Source organism: Poecile atricapillus, chromosome 1 (assembly GCF_030490865.1).
Source record: "Poecile atricapillus isolate bPoeAtr1 chromosome 1, bPoeAtr1.hap1, whole genome shotgun sequence".
NCBI classification, from domain to species: domain Eukaryota; kingdom Metazoa; phylum Chordata; class Aves; order Passeriformes; family Paridae; genus Poecile; species Poecile atricapillus.
The window spans coordinates 143,968,437-143,984,213 of record NC_081249.1 but is presented as its reverse complement, the minus strand read 5'-3'; the positions used below and the strand labels follow the sequence as shown (position 1 = coordinate 143,984,213).

The following is a 15,777-nucleotide window of genomic DNA, read 5'->3' as shown; positions in this document are numbered from 1 at the left end:
CTGAGTATGAGAAAAAAAAACTTGTTTACTTTGAGGGTGACAGAGCACTGAAACAGGTAGCCCAGAGAGACTGTGTAGTCTCCTGCTCCAGAGACACTCAAAATCCACCTATACATTATCCTGTACAACCCGCTGCAGGTCAACCCACTTGAGCAGGGAGGTTGGACTAGATGATCTTTGGAGGTCCCTTCTCACACCAATCCTTCTATGACATCCAGACACAAAGGGTGATGATGGACACCTTTCAGCAAAGATCCATATGGTGTGGAAATAATTCCAAATGCATCGTGTCGTAAAATGACAGATGGTCAGAAGAGAGCGGTCCCTCTGTGTGGGGCAGATTTCAGTAGAAATGTGGAGACTGATGAGTTTAATGACCAAGGGAGATGGATGACCTTGCCTCATGCCCTTCTTCCCATTTCACCGTTACTTTGGCTCTCTAGCTTCTCTCACATTAAATACATTGCCTGTCCTGTCTTACATTCAGGAGTTCCTACAGCCCAGTTAGATGAGCAGAAAAGCCCATTTAGCAGGAAACTTTCTCATTCTTTTCTCTTGCACAGGCTGACATTTTTGGCCATATTTCAGACTGGCCACCTCTGGACCATGCTAGTCAAAAATAAATGCATTTACTTTTAGCCAACTGGAATTTCATCAGTTTGTCCTTACCTTTCAGATTGTATTACTTTTATGGTTCATGCATTAGTAGCTTTTTCTCCCCTAAAGGTGACCTATCAAACTTCCCAGCAGTTGTGACTTGGTTTCCCCCTGTGTAGCATTTGCCTTAACAAAATTCACAAATTTAGAAAGGCCAGTAGTGGTAACACCAGGAAAGCAACTGAAAAATAAAGTGGGAGGAGAGCACAGATCTGTTACCAGCGCCACAGGCAGTCTTGGCTGCAGCTATGCCTTCACTTTATAAACAAGGTGCAAGTCCTGCACATTGGACAAATACCTGCTTTTACTGAATAGCTGCATCAAGGTACTCATTTACAGGAAGCACACAGACAAAGCTGCACTGAGACTGAACAGAATTCTATCCTGACCAGGATCTTATCCCTAGGAGTGATCAAGAGTGGGGTGCTGAAGAGCAACTGAAAGCATGTACTGATTATTTATTTCTAACAGACTCTGATGGTTTACAACAGCATTTAGCTCAGGGCTGTACTGAGCCAGATGCAGCCTCTTCTAACAAGACAAGACATGGAGATGCAGGTACCAAATGGGCATTAAAAGAAAGCTGAGAATTTTAAAAGAATCTGTATTAGCAACCTAGATTTTGTACAGGCTCTTAACTCTCAACTGGAATGATCTTCTGTCAGTGCATTGCCATGAATCTTTGACCTGTAATAATCTTTTTTTAGATGCTATTTAAAAACCTCACAGATAATGAATTTTTAATTAATATCCTGGAGAAAATAATATTGCTCCTATTGTGATGTTGAACGCTACATGCTGTACAAACCTTTTTATCTCAAAAGAAAAAATAACAATTGCAGTGATATGCACTAAAACCTTTGGTCCTTCAGTTCTGAGGCTGAAACTTATTGTTTGTACAATCAAATTTCATAGTGCTCAACTGCTCGCATTGCAAAATATAACTTGTGTGAAATTGCTTTTTAAGGAGACATTTTTAGTGCATCATGAATGAGTTAAATTCATAGCATCAAAATTAGATTACTTTGGCAACTGGAAGCCAAAACCCAATTTTGTTTCCTAGAGGAATGACAAGAGCTGGAGATCTGGGATTAATTTGATCCTATAATCCATGTGAAAAATCTTCCACCACTTCCCTACTACAGAATCAGCCATTTATAGGGTTGTTGTAAATTGCTCTTCCTGATAGGTGTCTGTCTTTTAACATGGCCAAACTGGGTTTGTAATTGTATGTATATAGTTGTTTTTTGACTGTTCAGCACTAATACTTTATGTTGCTTCATATAACCTCATACTTACATTTTAAAGAAGGGACTGATTAACAAGAGACGAAACAATAATGGAAATTTCAATTTGTCTTTGCTTTTTCACATTTGTTGATATTCCTCCTTCTCATTTCTCTGTAATCCCTGCTCTCCTCAATATAAATGCTCTGCATCTTTATATTTTCCTTTGAACAAACGGAATTTTTAATTTCACAGATTTAAGGTGCTCTCCCTCATATCAACCCTTTTCCTGAGCTAAGTAGTTCTCAGTTAATTTGCTGGTGTGCACTAAGAAAGCTTTCCAAGGCTGATAAAGTAGGTGTGGGCTTTTGCAAGTGTAACTTCACCTTCAAAACACTCTCCCTACTTTCCTGAAAGAGAAGAAAATGCTGCTGGGAATACTTTTCCCCCACTGTATTTACATCTCCACAGCTGTGTCAGAAAGGGACCACACTTCCTTAGACCCTTGTCTAAGGACACAGAGCACCTGTGAGACAGTTTCACCTGTAGCTCTCTGGCTGTGCTCTCTCCTGGCTGTCCACTCTTCTCAATCCCATGCAGAGACCTTAGTGACACCATGCCTAAAATCTTCCCATCACACCACACAAATGGAAAAGTCATGTGAGTAAGTTTTGTTTTGTCATTACCTCTGACCACGGCAGCACTTCTGCCAACTCACCTTTCTGGGTGACTACGGTATGTAAGTAGATGACACGCCTGCTCCTATGCAATTTAAAGCTAGACAAGTGTATACTTCTATATTTGCAACACAAAATAAAGAGACACTAATGGTGGCTATTTGTTTCCCTCTCTTAAAAGTACTCTTTGCACAATCTCTGTGGTAAGAATACACTCTCTCTCTCTTGCTGAGAAGTGCTGCCAGTCCTAGAGTGTTGAGTGCTTCTTCCCCATGTGCACACAAAACTGCCCAGGGGAACAGTTAAGTGCTCTGAGTCTGACAAGTGCCTCTTGATGCTCATTTTTTTTATGTGCTATAGGCTAGCCACTAAGATTTCTGAGACAGAGTTTACCCTGAAGGAATCTGACAAGCTTTGTGTGAATTAGGTTCTAAAGGTAATGTATACTAAAGGTTTTGGAACCAAGCTCCACTATTTGGCTTCTAGATGTCTTAGAACTGGTTTTGCTTTATGAACTACCAGATGCTAAAGACTAAAAGCAAAAACACTGAAATAGTTTTTTTCCCTTCCCTAAGGAAATTCTTGAAGAAAAGATATTATTCTCACATGACCAAATCACAGCAGATGTCTTTTTTTCCTTCAGTCTCATTTATTTAGTAGCATACACACTTCAGAGTAACAAACACTCATCCAATACAGTCAATGTCAGCATTGCATTGTAGTGTTCAGAACGGATGCATGTGGATGATACAGGCCATTTGAACTCAGTACCTTAAGAATAACAAATAATAACAACAGCAATAAAAAAAATTAGCAAAAGCCCTCTGAGATACTTAAGGGTTTGGTCCAACTCCCATTGAAATCTTTCCTTTTAACTGGGAACTGGATCAGACATTAAGTGAATACCTCACTGTACAAAATTTAGAGAGATTAAAGTTTTACCACTTTGCTTAAAATTCAGCCAAATTTGCATCTCTGTGGGGCCTAAACACCCATAATTTTTAAACTTATCCAATCTACTTCTGCGCACTTCTTTCTACATTGCACCTTCCTCCAAAGAATCTCACAGCTGCTTGCAGGCACTAATGAAGGACAGCCTCACACCATTCCCACGAGATAAGCAGGTCTATTCCCTGTAAATTGGAACAAAACAATGCCTAGGAGAGTCGTCCAAGGCAAAAAACACCAAGTCAATGATGAAGCTGAGGGAGAGAAGTCCTAGTCCTAATTCTTGTTTCTCACAGGAATGCAGCGGCTACAGCACTAAGCTAGTGAGTTTAAAGACCTCAGAGCCTAAGTCAGAGGTCATCCATTCAGCACCCAAGTGCCTGTAGGCCAGCATCTCTGACCCTGCTGTGGAATCACACGTGCTCAGTGTCTCCAGAGTGAGGCACTATCTCAGCAGATGCACTAATGAATTACATTCTGGATTTTCACGTGAACAAATTCCTTGGTTACCATGCATCAGCTCCCACTGTGTTACATGCCAGTGCACATGCACCATGTTGACCCTGCGGTAAATGTAAACTGATTCAACACAACTTACCCCATGGGGAAAGAAGGCCACACTGCTTCCTCACACTAGCAAGTGGGTGTCCGTAGACACGTGCTCTGGGCCACCTGATATGAAACAAGGAATCTAAAATTTACCCTGGGGCAGTTTGCTCCTGAGCTCACAGCCTCAGCTCCTTAGAGCTCCAGTGCTCGGCTGAAGTCCTACACTTGCAGTTTGCAATGAAAAGCTGCCTCCTTCTCTCCTTTTCCATAACAGCAACAGATGATTGTGATTTCTTTCTTTCTAATCCCCTAGCAAGACAAAGAGACATTTCAAAACTATCTTCCTACAACTATGCATCATATAGAAGGAGTTTCCAGATCAGTGTCTGCTACAGCAGATTTTCCTTTTTTCCCTGACCTTTACAGCTACTGCAGTGGAACAAACCTTCTCCATGTTTTCTCCCAGGACAATGTACTGCAAAACCAGCCAGGTGCTACCAGGAGTTGTTTTCTTTGAAGCTACTGATACCACATTGTTCCAGTTCTCCTGGACAGTCATTCTAAAAGTTTGTCTTAAACACTCAGCTGACATTTGAGCACCAACCTCTACTGTTTAGATCTCCACTCCTCCAGAAAATAGGTTATATCGGTGCCAAAGATACACATACATGGTAAGAGAAGAAAGAAATTTAACTCTGAAGATTAATTAGGCAAACCACTAATTGAATTCTGTCTTAATCTTATTTCTAACTTTTATAATTCTTTTTAACTATGGTAGGACAGCTGAAATTGCAGTCTCATAAAAAAGGCTATGTCCTTGAAGTATTGCCTGTGAGACCTTTTTACTTGCTACTGTCCTTAAGCATTGCTATTCTCCTTAGGCACTGCTATCCAGTGGCTTACCTGTTGGCTGCAGAAAAGGAGAAATACTTTTTTTTTTTAATGGTATGGAATTAACTACGGATTCATTTGTCATCTCAAAGCAGTTCAATAGTTAAGAGGCAACTGGAATAATATAATCTGTTCTCACTGTCACTTAAAAAAACCCTAATGTAAACACTCTGAAACTTGTAAGTGAAAAATTCATTAACATATTATCATAAATACAAAACAGAGAAACTCTGGGAGGCTGCAGAAGTAGTCTGAATTTGCAGTGAACTGCAAAAATAATTACCAGTTTCAGACAACTTCTGGTTTAAGATGAAATATTTCCACATGTCATTACTTGCTACAGAATACCTACTCTATGTCATCTAACCTTTCCATCACAACTGAACTTCAATTTTCAATACTCCTGTTTTGCTTAGAGTTGATGAAAAAGTAATTAAATCTGACTGATCTTTTAGTACAGTAGTGTGTTACCCAAAGTAACTCCTTTTAGAAATTATTTTAGGCTGTCCAACTCTAATTACAAATATTACAGATTTCATTCCAGATCTGGACTCTATAGTTTTTTTTGCTTATGACATCAACTAATATTGAAACAGCAGTTTCCCAAAAGTGGAGTCACCTTCACATACCCAAAGTTCTCACTCTTTCCTGAGCACAGGACACCAGCATAAGACTGGAATTTCTGATCAACGAGCATTACTACACCTCTAGATGTTGAAAGGGCTTTAACCATCCACTGGTAATGTAACTCTTACCTGCATTGTGAGAACGTCATCACCACGTTATTGATGTTAAAACCTGGAATGTGAGTCCACATGTGACTAATGATAGTATTTATACTGCCACTATGTAAAAGACTGTTCCAGTGACTAGAGGCAACCAACGGAGAAGGTATGTGAAGCCACTGCATGAAAAAAATTCAATTTTTCTTGATTTTAACCTAGAAGCCGAATTTTCTGTGGCTGTGCCTGGGCCACAGCAAAAGAATGAGGCACAGATCATACCATGATTCTAGATGGGGACTATAAGATGTAATGTATGAACATTCCTTCACCCAAACTGCCTGTTAACAGCTGATACCTTAGAGGAAGGATGCCTGGGAATTATCATTGTGTAATGCTGCGAATGCAGAAGCATGACCTCCCTGATTGCTGTGCCACTTTATATGTGTAAGTGACAGCATCATATCTGAGAACAGGAACACGGCCAAGAAGTCACATGCATTAGGAGACAGTCAAACCATGATCTTAAGAGATCACACTGGTTGCTGACTACTAGTGTATGCCTGTGTATAGGGGTTTTATCTTCAAAAATAAATAAGCCTTGGAAAGAAAACTTAGTTCCCTGACCAGTCTGTGAAAGATCATTAGTGATTTTCAGAGCTGCAGTTTAGCTGCAAGAGGCTTAACTCTCCAACTTAGTAATATACCCAACAGCCCACCCAGTTGGAAAGTCAAATGTTTTTAGAGACAATAGGCTGCTATTCTCTCCCTAGAGTATTTGTAATCTCCTGAGTGGCTACAGAAAAAGCCAAGGCCGTTCTCGGATAGAAGCAAGGCTAGGGTAGGGAAGGGGAGAAATGGGCAACAGCAGTTAGCCACATCAAGCCACTACAGACTGCTGTGTCTCTTTGCTCCCAGTTTCTCATGATTATCACCCATTTGCACCTTGCTCACACTGTAACATAATGCAACAGAAGTTGTTGGTCCAACCTATAGTGTACACAGGAGCAAAAGGACTTGGAATCAGAGAGGAAAAAAAACAAGAATCTGGTTTCAAAACTATGCAGTTCCCTGAAAAATCGTTTTTCCTGCCCTGAGGGGTCCCAAGCATTTGCCCTGGTCTCTAAGAAGCAATTTGGAGTCCCATTTTGCCAGAAATTATAATCATTCTGGTTTACCACACAGACCTCTTGACTCATGCTGGTGTGATTCCCAAGTATGGAGATCTTCATTCTCTGAGGACCAGTCTCAAGTTCATCTGGTGCAATACACACCAATCTGGAGTGACTCATTTAGGTTCATAGAGGGCTGATGCAAAGTAACTTTGATCACTGACTGCTGGGTTCTGGATGCAGCTCCCTCTGCACCGATGACCTCAAGAGTTTGGAGTTAAGTTTCCTTCTAACTGAGTCTCCTTCTACTTCAGTAAAGCAGAAAGTTACAGAGAAGCCCTGAAAGTTTTGTGCCTTTCTCAATTCATCTTTCAGTGATGCTTTCCAAGATGCCAATCAAATTGTCCAATCCCAACAAGTACCCATCCTCCCTGTTGCCTTCTTGCCAGGGGATCCTGTGATCCAGTGTCTGCCCATCAGGAAGAAGAGTGGTCTTTCCAAAATCGATCAGCCACACATTGGCATTCCCACTGCCATCATGTACAAAAAGTAGTGAACTTCCTACGACCTGGAAGACAGATTGAGACAATGTAGTTAAAAATACATCTTCAGCCCTCCCCCACCAATTAACACTTCTGCTAAGAAGATCATCTCCTCAGCTCACCTGTGACCCAACAGACTTTTGGGCTGCACTTAAACATTGCTGATTTAGATGCCCCATTTGCATAATCATACCAACAAGTAAGGTACAAATGGGAGGGCAGATAAGAAATGGGACTCAGCAGAAAACAAGAAAAGCAATTCTTCATCTTAGCATCAGGTCTCAATTTGAGCAATTCAGCAAAGGCCAGTAACTTCTTTCAAAAACAGATCATGACCCATGATTAACAAAAATATCTCTACTGATAAGAGAGCATCAACAAGGTAAACTAAAATGTCTAATCTCAAAATCTTGAGCTGTTAACAAGCAGAAGTTACAATGCTAATGATGCCTTCTGCACAGCAAAGAACAGAGAGAACACAGAGACAGCAGAATTAAATGGTATTTCAACATAAATCCATTATAAGTAATATAGCCTTCAGTGTCAAACTACAACTGAATGTTACTGTACTGCTACTGTACCAAATGCAAACTTCCATATTGCTGTTACCCTGCAAATATTCCCACTAGGGTACATCCAGGTTAGAGAAACCATAGGAAACTGGTACTAAATAAACTATTCCATGCAGTGACCCAGAGCTATAAGTGATGGGATGTCATAAGGACAGGAGGATTTATTATTTCTCAACTAGTTTAATCTTCTGCATCACTGTGGTGGAGGCTTTGCGGTATCTGTATTGTCAACATGTATTAGCTTTCTTCTACAAAACCCCTTGTACTGCTACAGCAAGCTGTTCTGAAGTACACCTGAATGACCAAATGAAGAGGCAATGCACCTCCACAGCTTTACACTCACTGCTCACCTCATGCCGCTTGAAGAAGTCTGAGGATTCAAGAATGACATTAATTTCCTGCAGACGTTTGAGGTATTTTTTCTGGAGGAAGAAGAGAAAAAAACCCCAAAACAACATTTCATTGAAAACTGAATGAAGATAATCTGTTTACAAGGGTCAATATAATTAAAAGACTATATTCATTTTAGTCTAGAGGTCCTTCAAAACAGCAGGTTCATCATTTGAAAGTCAATCTGAAAATACATTTCAAGCTTTCATAGTGAATTAACAGACTGGAGTTCATCTGCTGCATGTGTTACACAAAGCATATTTATCTGTCTTGATTTGGATCTCATGAGGCTTTCTGCAGTTATTTTTTTTTCCTTTTTAATGAAGAGAAAAAAGTTTTCAAGGAATTAAAAATCTTCCAGTTCACCAAAGTGAAAAGAAAGAAATTGTGTTAGAGAAACAAGGAGCTCCAACCATGGTGGGGGCTGAGGGAAGATGAAAAGAATCAAGGCCTAATGTATAAAGCTCTAGTGCAGATTTTAAATGCTGCCCTGAGCTACCAAGCATACTCCTCCTGAAGGGCTAATCTGCCTTCATAATGTCTTCCATACTGCAGCAAAACATTACAGCTTCCTTTGAAGTTCCAAAGATAAGAGATGTGGTATGCCATCTACCACATGCCTGCTGTGCTACCCATGAATTAGAACACAGGAATTCCTCTTTGAGATGAGTTTCACACATGGGAGCACAGCTAGTCACCAATCTCACTTCCTGCCTCCACACTCTGGTTTTATCCTCTCCAGACTGAATTACCAAATCACAGGTTTTCCTGCCAACACAATCCTTTCTTAGATATCACCCATCTAATGCATCTAACACCCATGGTTGAAGCTGATGGCAAGCCATAAATTAGTCTGAATGACATGTTGATAGCATAAGGCATTTGGGGTCAACTCATGGCAAGAGCTGACAAAACTGCTCTCAGTCAACTTCTCACAACCCACCAAGTCCCCATGCCCACCCCATTTCCTGAGAGCAACTGGAAGTCAAAACCACTTGGTATTCTAATTCCTATTTCCTGTACCAAAGAAAGTATGGCCCTGAAACAAGAGCTTCCAAGATCAATTGGTCCAAGATCAGTGCACCTGAAGAGCTCAGACTCACCAGAATGGTTGTGTTGCCCTCGATGAATTCCACAAAAACCTGTAGAACTTGCTCCTGTGTCTTCGTAGTTTTGAAGTTTGTGTTACATGTTCCATCTGCCTTCTGCACAAAACCACACACAGAGAGAGATTATTTATACTGTACACATATCATTCCCCTCATCACTCAATCCTCTGGAACCAGCAACAGCTCAGCCCTTGCTGACCAGATGAAAGTAGCTGAACAGGAAGAGAACAGATAAACCAAGCAAGAAGAAGAGAAGATATACAAAAGCTGATTGGATAGCTTTAAATGGCACTGGCAGTTCATTTCCTGTTGAGTACAAGTAAAAAATAAAAGAAACAACTCATGATATTACCAGCTTACCAGGAGGGTTTTCTCACATCAGTGTTAGCAGTGCAAAGTTCAGTGGTGCAAACCACAGAGACCTCTTTGGTTGTACTCCTCTCTGGTTAGTGAAACCCTGGCTGAGGGTGTGAGGGAACATTTCCAAACCAAATTTTACCAGTCCTTTTAGTCTGGGGGTTTCTTTTGCGTTTTGGTGAGGATTTTTTTTGTTGTTATTTGGGTTTTCTGTTGTTGTTGCTGGTTTTTGTTGCAGTTTCTGTTTTTCAATGGGAAATCAAAGAATCAGTTAAGATTCAGTTCCAAATTACTTTTAAACATATAATGTGACCCATAAGTAGTCACAGAACAGAAATCTGTTGCAGACAGGAACAACCTGGGATTAGCAATGCTAGCAGTGACAAAGCAGTGAATTTTGGCAAAGAACAGCGCAGGCATGCTTGTTCCAAGTGTGCCCTGGAGAAATTCAGAGTATTTTTATGTTAGCAGTAAGATTCAGTGCAGAAGCATCCTGCTACTGAAAAAAATGGGTATTTTTATGTGCTTCTGGAACTACAAGTAACTAAGAGCATTGCATGAATTGGAGGTATCTGTAAACATAGAATATATGAATATGCATGTCTCCAAGAGCATCCCTATTGCTTCAAGAGACACGAATAGGAGATTTTATGATATGCATGTAAAATACAGCAATTATTACAGCTGGTAATAAAAATCCACTAAAAGCCTGCAGGATTATTGAACTGTTTTCCTCTCCATTGTATCAGTCCAATCCCTCATTTTCATTGTGAGTACATCAGCAGGTCAATAAAATATGCTGTCTCCCACATGTTAAGTCACTGCACCAAAATGACAAATTCAAGTCTAGTCTCAGCAGGTGAAACACTATTTATTCTACACCTGAGCTTAGTTTCTAATGTATACATGAAAAAAAACCAATAATGCTAAAACTCCAGATTTCTCATGCACAAGAATTTTATTCCAAAGCTGTTGGACAGATACAAGTGCAACGTGTCAGCCTGAGAGGGGCAAGTTATGCCAGAGCAGTTCAGCAGGTAGGCACTGAAAGTTAGAAGCCATCTGATCTGATGTGTGATAATACTCAGCAGCACATAGAAATTTGGAACTTCATCTCATACCTCTTCACTGGAGTAAGGTTGTTTTAAAAATAATTTCTCCCTATGCTGCAGATTGTAGAGCAATGTCTGCAATAGTTGCTCGGTGTTCCCTTTCTAACCTTTAGTGTTGGGACAAACTTGTTGCTTGCTTGCCTGTGTCTGAGAAACACTTCTATGATTTTGCTCCTTTCCAGTGGTTGGCAGGAAACATAAATACTGCCTGTCTTTACTTGCTGTAAACAACATCCAGAGTTTGAATTGCGCCACCACCTAAAACAGGGCTCTGCAATGGCTCTGGATGTACTTGATCCTCAGGAGGCACTTGCCTGACTCACTCCTTGAAGTAATACCTTTGCTAAGGACTCCACATACACTCCTGCACAGCAGAGCAGTCTGTCACACAGTGCAGCTCGTGGGCCAGGTGCAAAACTTCTTGTTAGATGTGACAGTGACATGGCTCACCCGAGGGCAGGTGTCACAGCTCCATAAAATAGTGCTATCCATCTTAAACCATGGGGTCTTGCTCAGAGCCCTCTGCACACTTCCCTTAAAGGGCTCTGGGTTAACCTAATGGATTCACAAAGATATATGAATCAAATCTCATGTCCTCCTGGGATGTACACTAAAAGAATGGTACCAAAGGAAGAAGTAACTTTTCAAACTGCAGACATTCACTGGCAGAATGGGAGGACAGAAATCTCAACTCCCAGCCCCAGGCATTAGCTTAGTATTGTAGAGAAAACTTTTGTAATGCCTGGCCTTCAGACAGCCTCTGCCAGAGAGGAAACGTGCATTTGGAATCAGGCAGGTGCAAGATACTGTGCAACAGGTTCCAACTGTAGGGAAACCAAATGGTTCAAAACATTTTTGATTGGAGGAAAAGTGACAAATCCCATAAACGAACTTGACTTGATTTCAAAGATCCAGAAGCAAGGCAAGGAAAAGAAATGGATCAACCACTGCAGGAGTGCATATGGTGAATCAGATCTCATTTATCAGGAGCCAGTTCACAGAAGGGCCTATATAATTTCATTTTCTTTGCTTTTGCTTCTTATTCAAGCAGCCACAGGGCAGGGCTGACCAAACCCAACACACCCTATCAGGAGCCCAGTCAGGAAGAACGTCCCCTTACTCCCACCAACCACTAGCTGGCACCACTGACTCTTACAGGCCTTTCTACCAAAATGGGGTTCCCTGCAGAATGGTTTTGCTTTTCTGCAAAAATACAGAACTGGATGTACAGCTCCTTTCAGTGGAACAGTGTAGGGAGTACTGATTACCTGTATTGCCTGAAAAATTCAGTTTCTGCTACCTTTTCTCCATCTAAAAAAATTTTTAAATGATCCCTACATTCCTCATAACAGCACAGGGAGATAAAGGGAATGTGGTCCAAAGTACTTCCTGTACTTAGTCAAGGATTAAGTATTCATGTTGTGCACAGTTACAGCAGTGTCTCCACAGAGGGAAACACTACACAGTCTGTGTCATACAGCTTCTACCTCTGGCAACCAACAAATCCAAAAAGAACAAGCCAGGAGGTTTTTCTGAAGCAACCCTGTTCTCCCTTAGCTCAGTCACTCTCCGGGACTCAAATACGCACATCTTCACTCACCAACTATCTTTCCAAGAACGTACATGAAAGGCCTCAAGATCATCTGGGTTTCTGATTCCATTACACAGAGGAACATACAAAGATCTAGGTTGTATAGGAATAATACAGGCATCTTGATAACATCATTAGTTGGCTAAAGGGCAAGACAGGATCCCCTGTTTTAGCTGGACTGAAGCCAGATCATCTACTCATCTACCACTCAGTTCCTGCATGAGGATGCCTGTGTTTAACAGCCAGGAGTGGGTGGCACAGCACACTGGGGGCCAGCACTGCATGAGCTGGAAGTCCCAGTTCCTGTATCACAGCAGGAGAATCTGTAAATAAGGAAGGGAGAAGACACAAAGAGAAGGAGAGAAGAAAGAGGTATTTCAAGAGCCTGTGTTCATCAGCATCACTATTTTTATACCTTATTTCTAAGTGCTTGAATTGTGAAGTGGAAACAAAACTAATCCAGGTTTTGGCGTGGTGCAGTTGACACACCTCAAGGATGGGATGCCATCCAGAGGGATATAGGCAGGCTTGAGGTAAGCCCATGGGAACCCCATGCAGCTTAAGTGCAAGGTGCAGCACCTGGGTCAGGGCAGCCCCCAGTACCAATCCAAGCTGGGGGATGAACAAGATCCAGAGATCTGTTCATCCCTGCTGAGAAGTACCTGAGAGTGCCAGTGGATGAGAAGCTGGACATGACCCACCAATGTGCACTCACAGCCCAGAAAGCCAGCTGTGTCCTGGGCTGTATCCAAAGCAGTGTGGCTAGCAGGGCAAGGGGGGGGGATTCTGCCCATCTCTTCCTCTCTCATGGGACCCCACCTGCAGTGCTGCATCCAGCTCTGGGGTACCCAGCACAGGATGGACATGAACCTGTTGGAACAAGTCCAGAGGAGGCCACCAAGCTGATAAAAGGGATGGAAAACCCCTATGAGGAAAGACTGAGCAAACTGGGTTTTTTTCAGCCTGGAAAAGAAAAGCCTTTGGAGTGACATAATTGTGGTTTTCCAGTACCTGAAGGGAGCTTACAAGAAAGATGGAGAGGGTTTTTTTTAATAAGAACAGGCAGTGACAGGACAAAGGATCCTTTAAAAGTGGGAGTAGGCTTAAAATAGGCATTAGAAAAAGATTCTTCACTGCAAGTGGGGTGAGACACTGGAACAGGTTGCCCAGAGAAATTATGCATCCCCCGTCCCTGGAATTGTTCAAGACCAGGTTGGGTGGAGCTCTGAGCAACCTGGGCTAGTGGAAGGTGTCTCTGCCCACAGCACAGGGGCTGGAACTACATGACCTTTAAGGTCCATTCCAACCCAGATCATTCTATGAGTCTAGAAATGATAAGTAAGTAACAGGTAGGAAAGAAAATTGCCGCGGTTCTACTGTGGCTATAATGTAATATCCTAGGAATGGTACAGGAGCACAGACTTATCCATCAAGAATAGCAGATGGACTTGGCTGATGGAAAAATTTCATTCTGGATTGTTCTGGCTTTATTCCAACTCCATCTATACTGGATCTCATCATGTATTTAAAAGGAAAAGTGGTTTCCTTGATCCCAAGGGTATCTAAGCAAATGCTTTTAACATGCTTTGCCAATAACCGTAACTGCAACAAAACCAATTTACTGTAATTCACTTGGAACGAATATGTATAGCTCCTGGATTTAAAAAGTAATTGTATGTAGAGAGGGAGTTAATACTTCTGTTTTGAATTCCACCTTACAACAGTCTCATTTTCATTCTATCTGCACTGCATACCTCCTTGAGTCTTCTGTAAGGTCTCTGTAGTTAACTGAAGTATGGCTGATGTGTATTTGGAACTTAAATTCATTGACACTCTCTGTTACAATTACAATGAATGCTTTAAAACTGCAATAGAATGAACTCTGTGGTTTCAGTTAGTGCACTTTCACATAATCCTTTGGAAAAGCTGGCTGCTGATGTGCACAAGCTTTTTGATTAATCAACACATCAAAGTTCTATCTCCAGGAACAGGCAGAGGTGAAACAATTACCTTAATTCCTTCAATCCTGAAGCCCAGGTTAGCACTAGAGCTGATGGTTTCTCTCCATTGCATGTACCGGGGTTTGGTGACAGCATGCTGGGCATTCTCTTCAGCAGTGGGAGCAAGAGGATCCACTTCAATCATTTTCTTGTACATGTCCTTACGCAGCTTTGGCTTCTCTCGGGCCTTAGTCAACTCTTCCTCCAGGTATGTTCTGCAAACATCACATCCCAACACATCCTCTTAGGGACTTCCTCAATATTTCTTTTTCCAGCTTACGAACTGGCTTCAAGAAACATCAACCAGGAAAGTAAGCCTTATCATTGCCCCCGTTTGCATATCGGGAAACCAAAGTACACAGAGCAATGACTGTGCAGGCGTATTTAGTGAAATGGCTCCAGGAATTCACTTCTTGTTCTAACAATACTTTTACTTACTGTTACAAGTTATGACTTTTTCCTGGTTACAGAATAGGAGGAATCTGAAATCCCACTGTGCCATAAAATAAAACTGCATTTTCAGAGGACAGTTAGAAGAGATCACTTATAATGAAATCAAAAAAACAAATACGGCTATTGAAGACTTACTGCATTCTCTCTTCTCAAAAAATTTAACATCAGTCATGGGTAATTTTTTTAGGCCTCAGAAAGTTTTACTTAATGCATCTCAGTGACAGAATCACTCTTCATACAGAAAAAACTAAAGAGTAAAGCAGATTATCAGAGTAGCTCCAAACCAGAAGAGGCAACTAAAAGTAGGAAGGTGAAGGGACACAAAACTTCCACATTTTGCTCTTATCACTCTGTTAATCTGGTAGCCATTAGAAAGGCACTATCCATGTTCTCTACATTCCACTGGATTCCTAAAGCTTCCACTTTGTCAAGTGCCTGGAGATTACTTTCTTCATCACAGCACAATAAACCAGGATGGCATTTAGGAGATGATGTCACTCACTGCCACCTGCTCTCAACAAAAAGTGTACTGTTGCAAATCCTTCTCCTTTTTCTTCTGAACATAGCAGTGTTATATCTTTCTAATTAATTTTACATTTTGCATCTATTTGTAAAGGTGTATCTGTACTCCAAAAGTAAGTAGAGTAACTAATTTATGACAATAACTCTTGAGCATCTCAGCTGACACCCAAAAGATTACTATGACAGCTCATACTTCTCTGTACTGCTACCTTACTCCAGGATCTCAACAAATCCCTATCTCTTTGTTATGCTTAGATAATATTTCTGATGTTTTTGTCTTAATCACAGACAATGAATGGAAAAGAAAGTGAGAAACTGAAGAAAGAGAAGGCAACACCTCAAGATGT

General features: G+C 41.2%; 1 protein-coding gene across 7 annotated transcripts in view; it reads right to left on the bottom strand.

Annotated features, from left to right (window-relative positions):
• Positions 1-15,777, bottom strand: part of ITPKA (inositol-trisphosphate 3-kinase A) — a 44,226-nt gene that overhangs the window by 1,150 nt on the left and 27,299 nt on the right. For 2 of the 7 annotated variants that reach the window (XR_009277193.1, XR_009277190.1), the window contains exons 5-8: positions 14,466-14,670; positions 9,390-9,491; positions 8,247-8,318; positions 6,858-7,350 (exon numbers count right to left, since the gene is read on the bottom strand). Coding sequence is in view for 5 of the 7 variants with exons in the window: in XM_058835060.1 (XP_058691043.1) it covers positions 7,147-7,350; positions 8,247-8,318; positions 9,390-9,491; positions 14,466-14,670 (583 nt within the window). In the remaining 2 variants the exon portion in view is untranslated. Of the gene's footprint in view, positions 1-19; positions 7,351-8,246; positions 8,319-9,389; positions 9,492-9,747; positions 9,994-13,274; positions 13,358-14,465; positions 14,671-15,777 lie in introns of those variants that run through there. The other 5 variants (XM_058835060.1, XM_058835074.1, XM_058835089.1 and 2 more) reach the window with 4 other exon arrangements.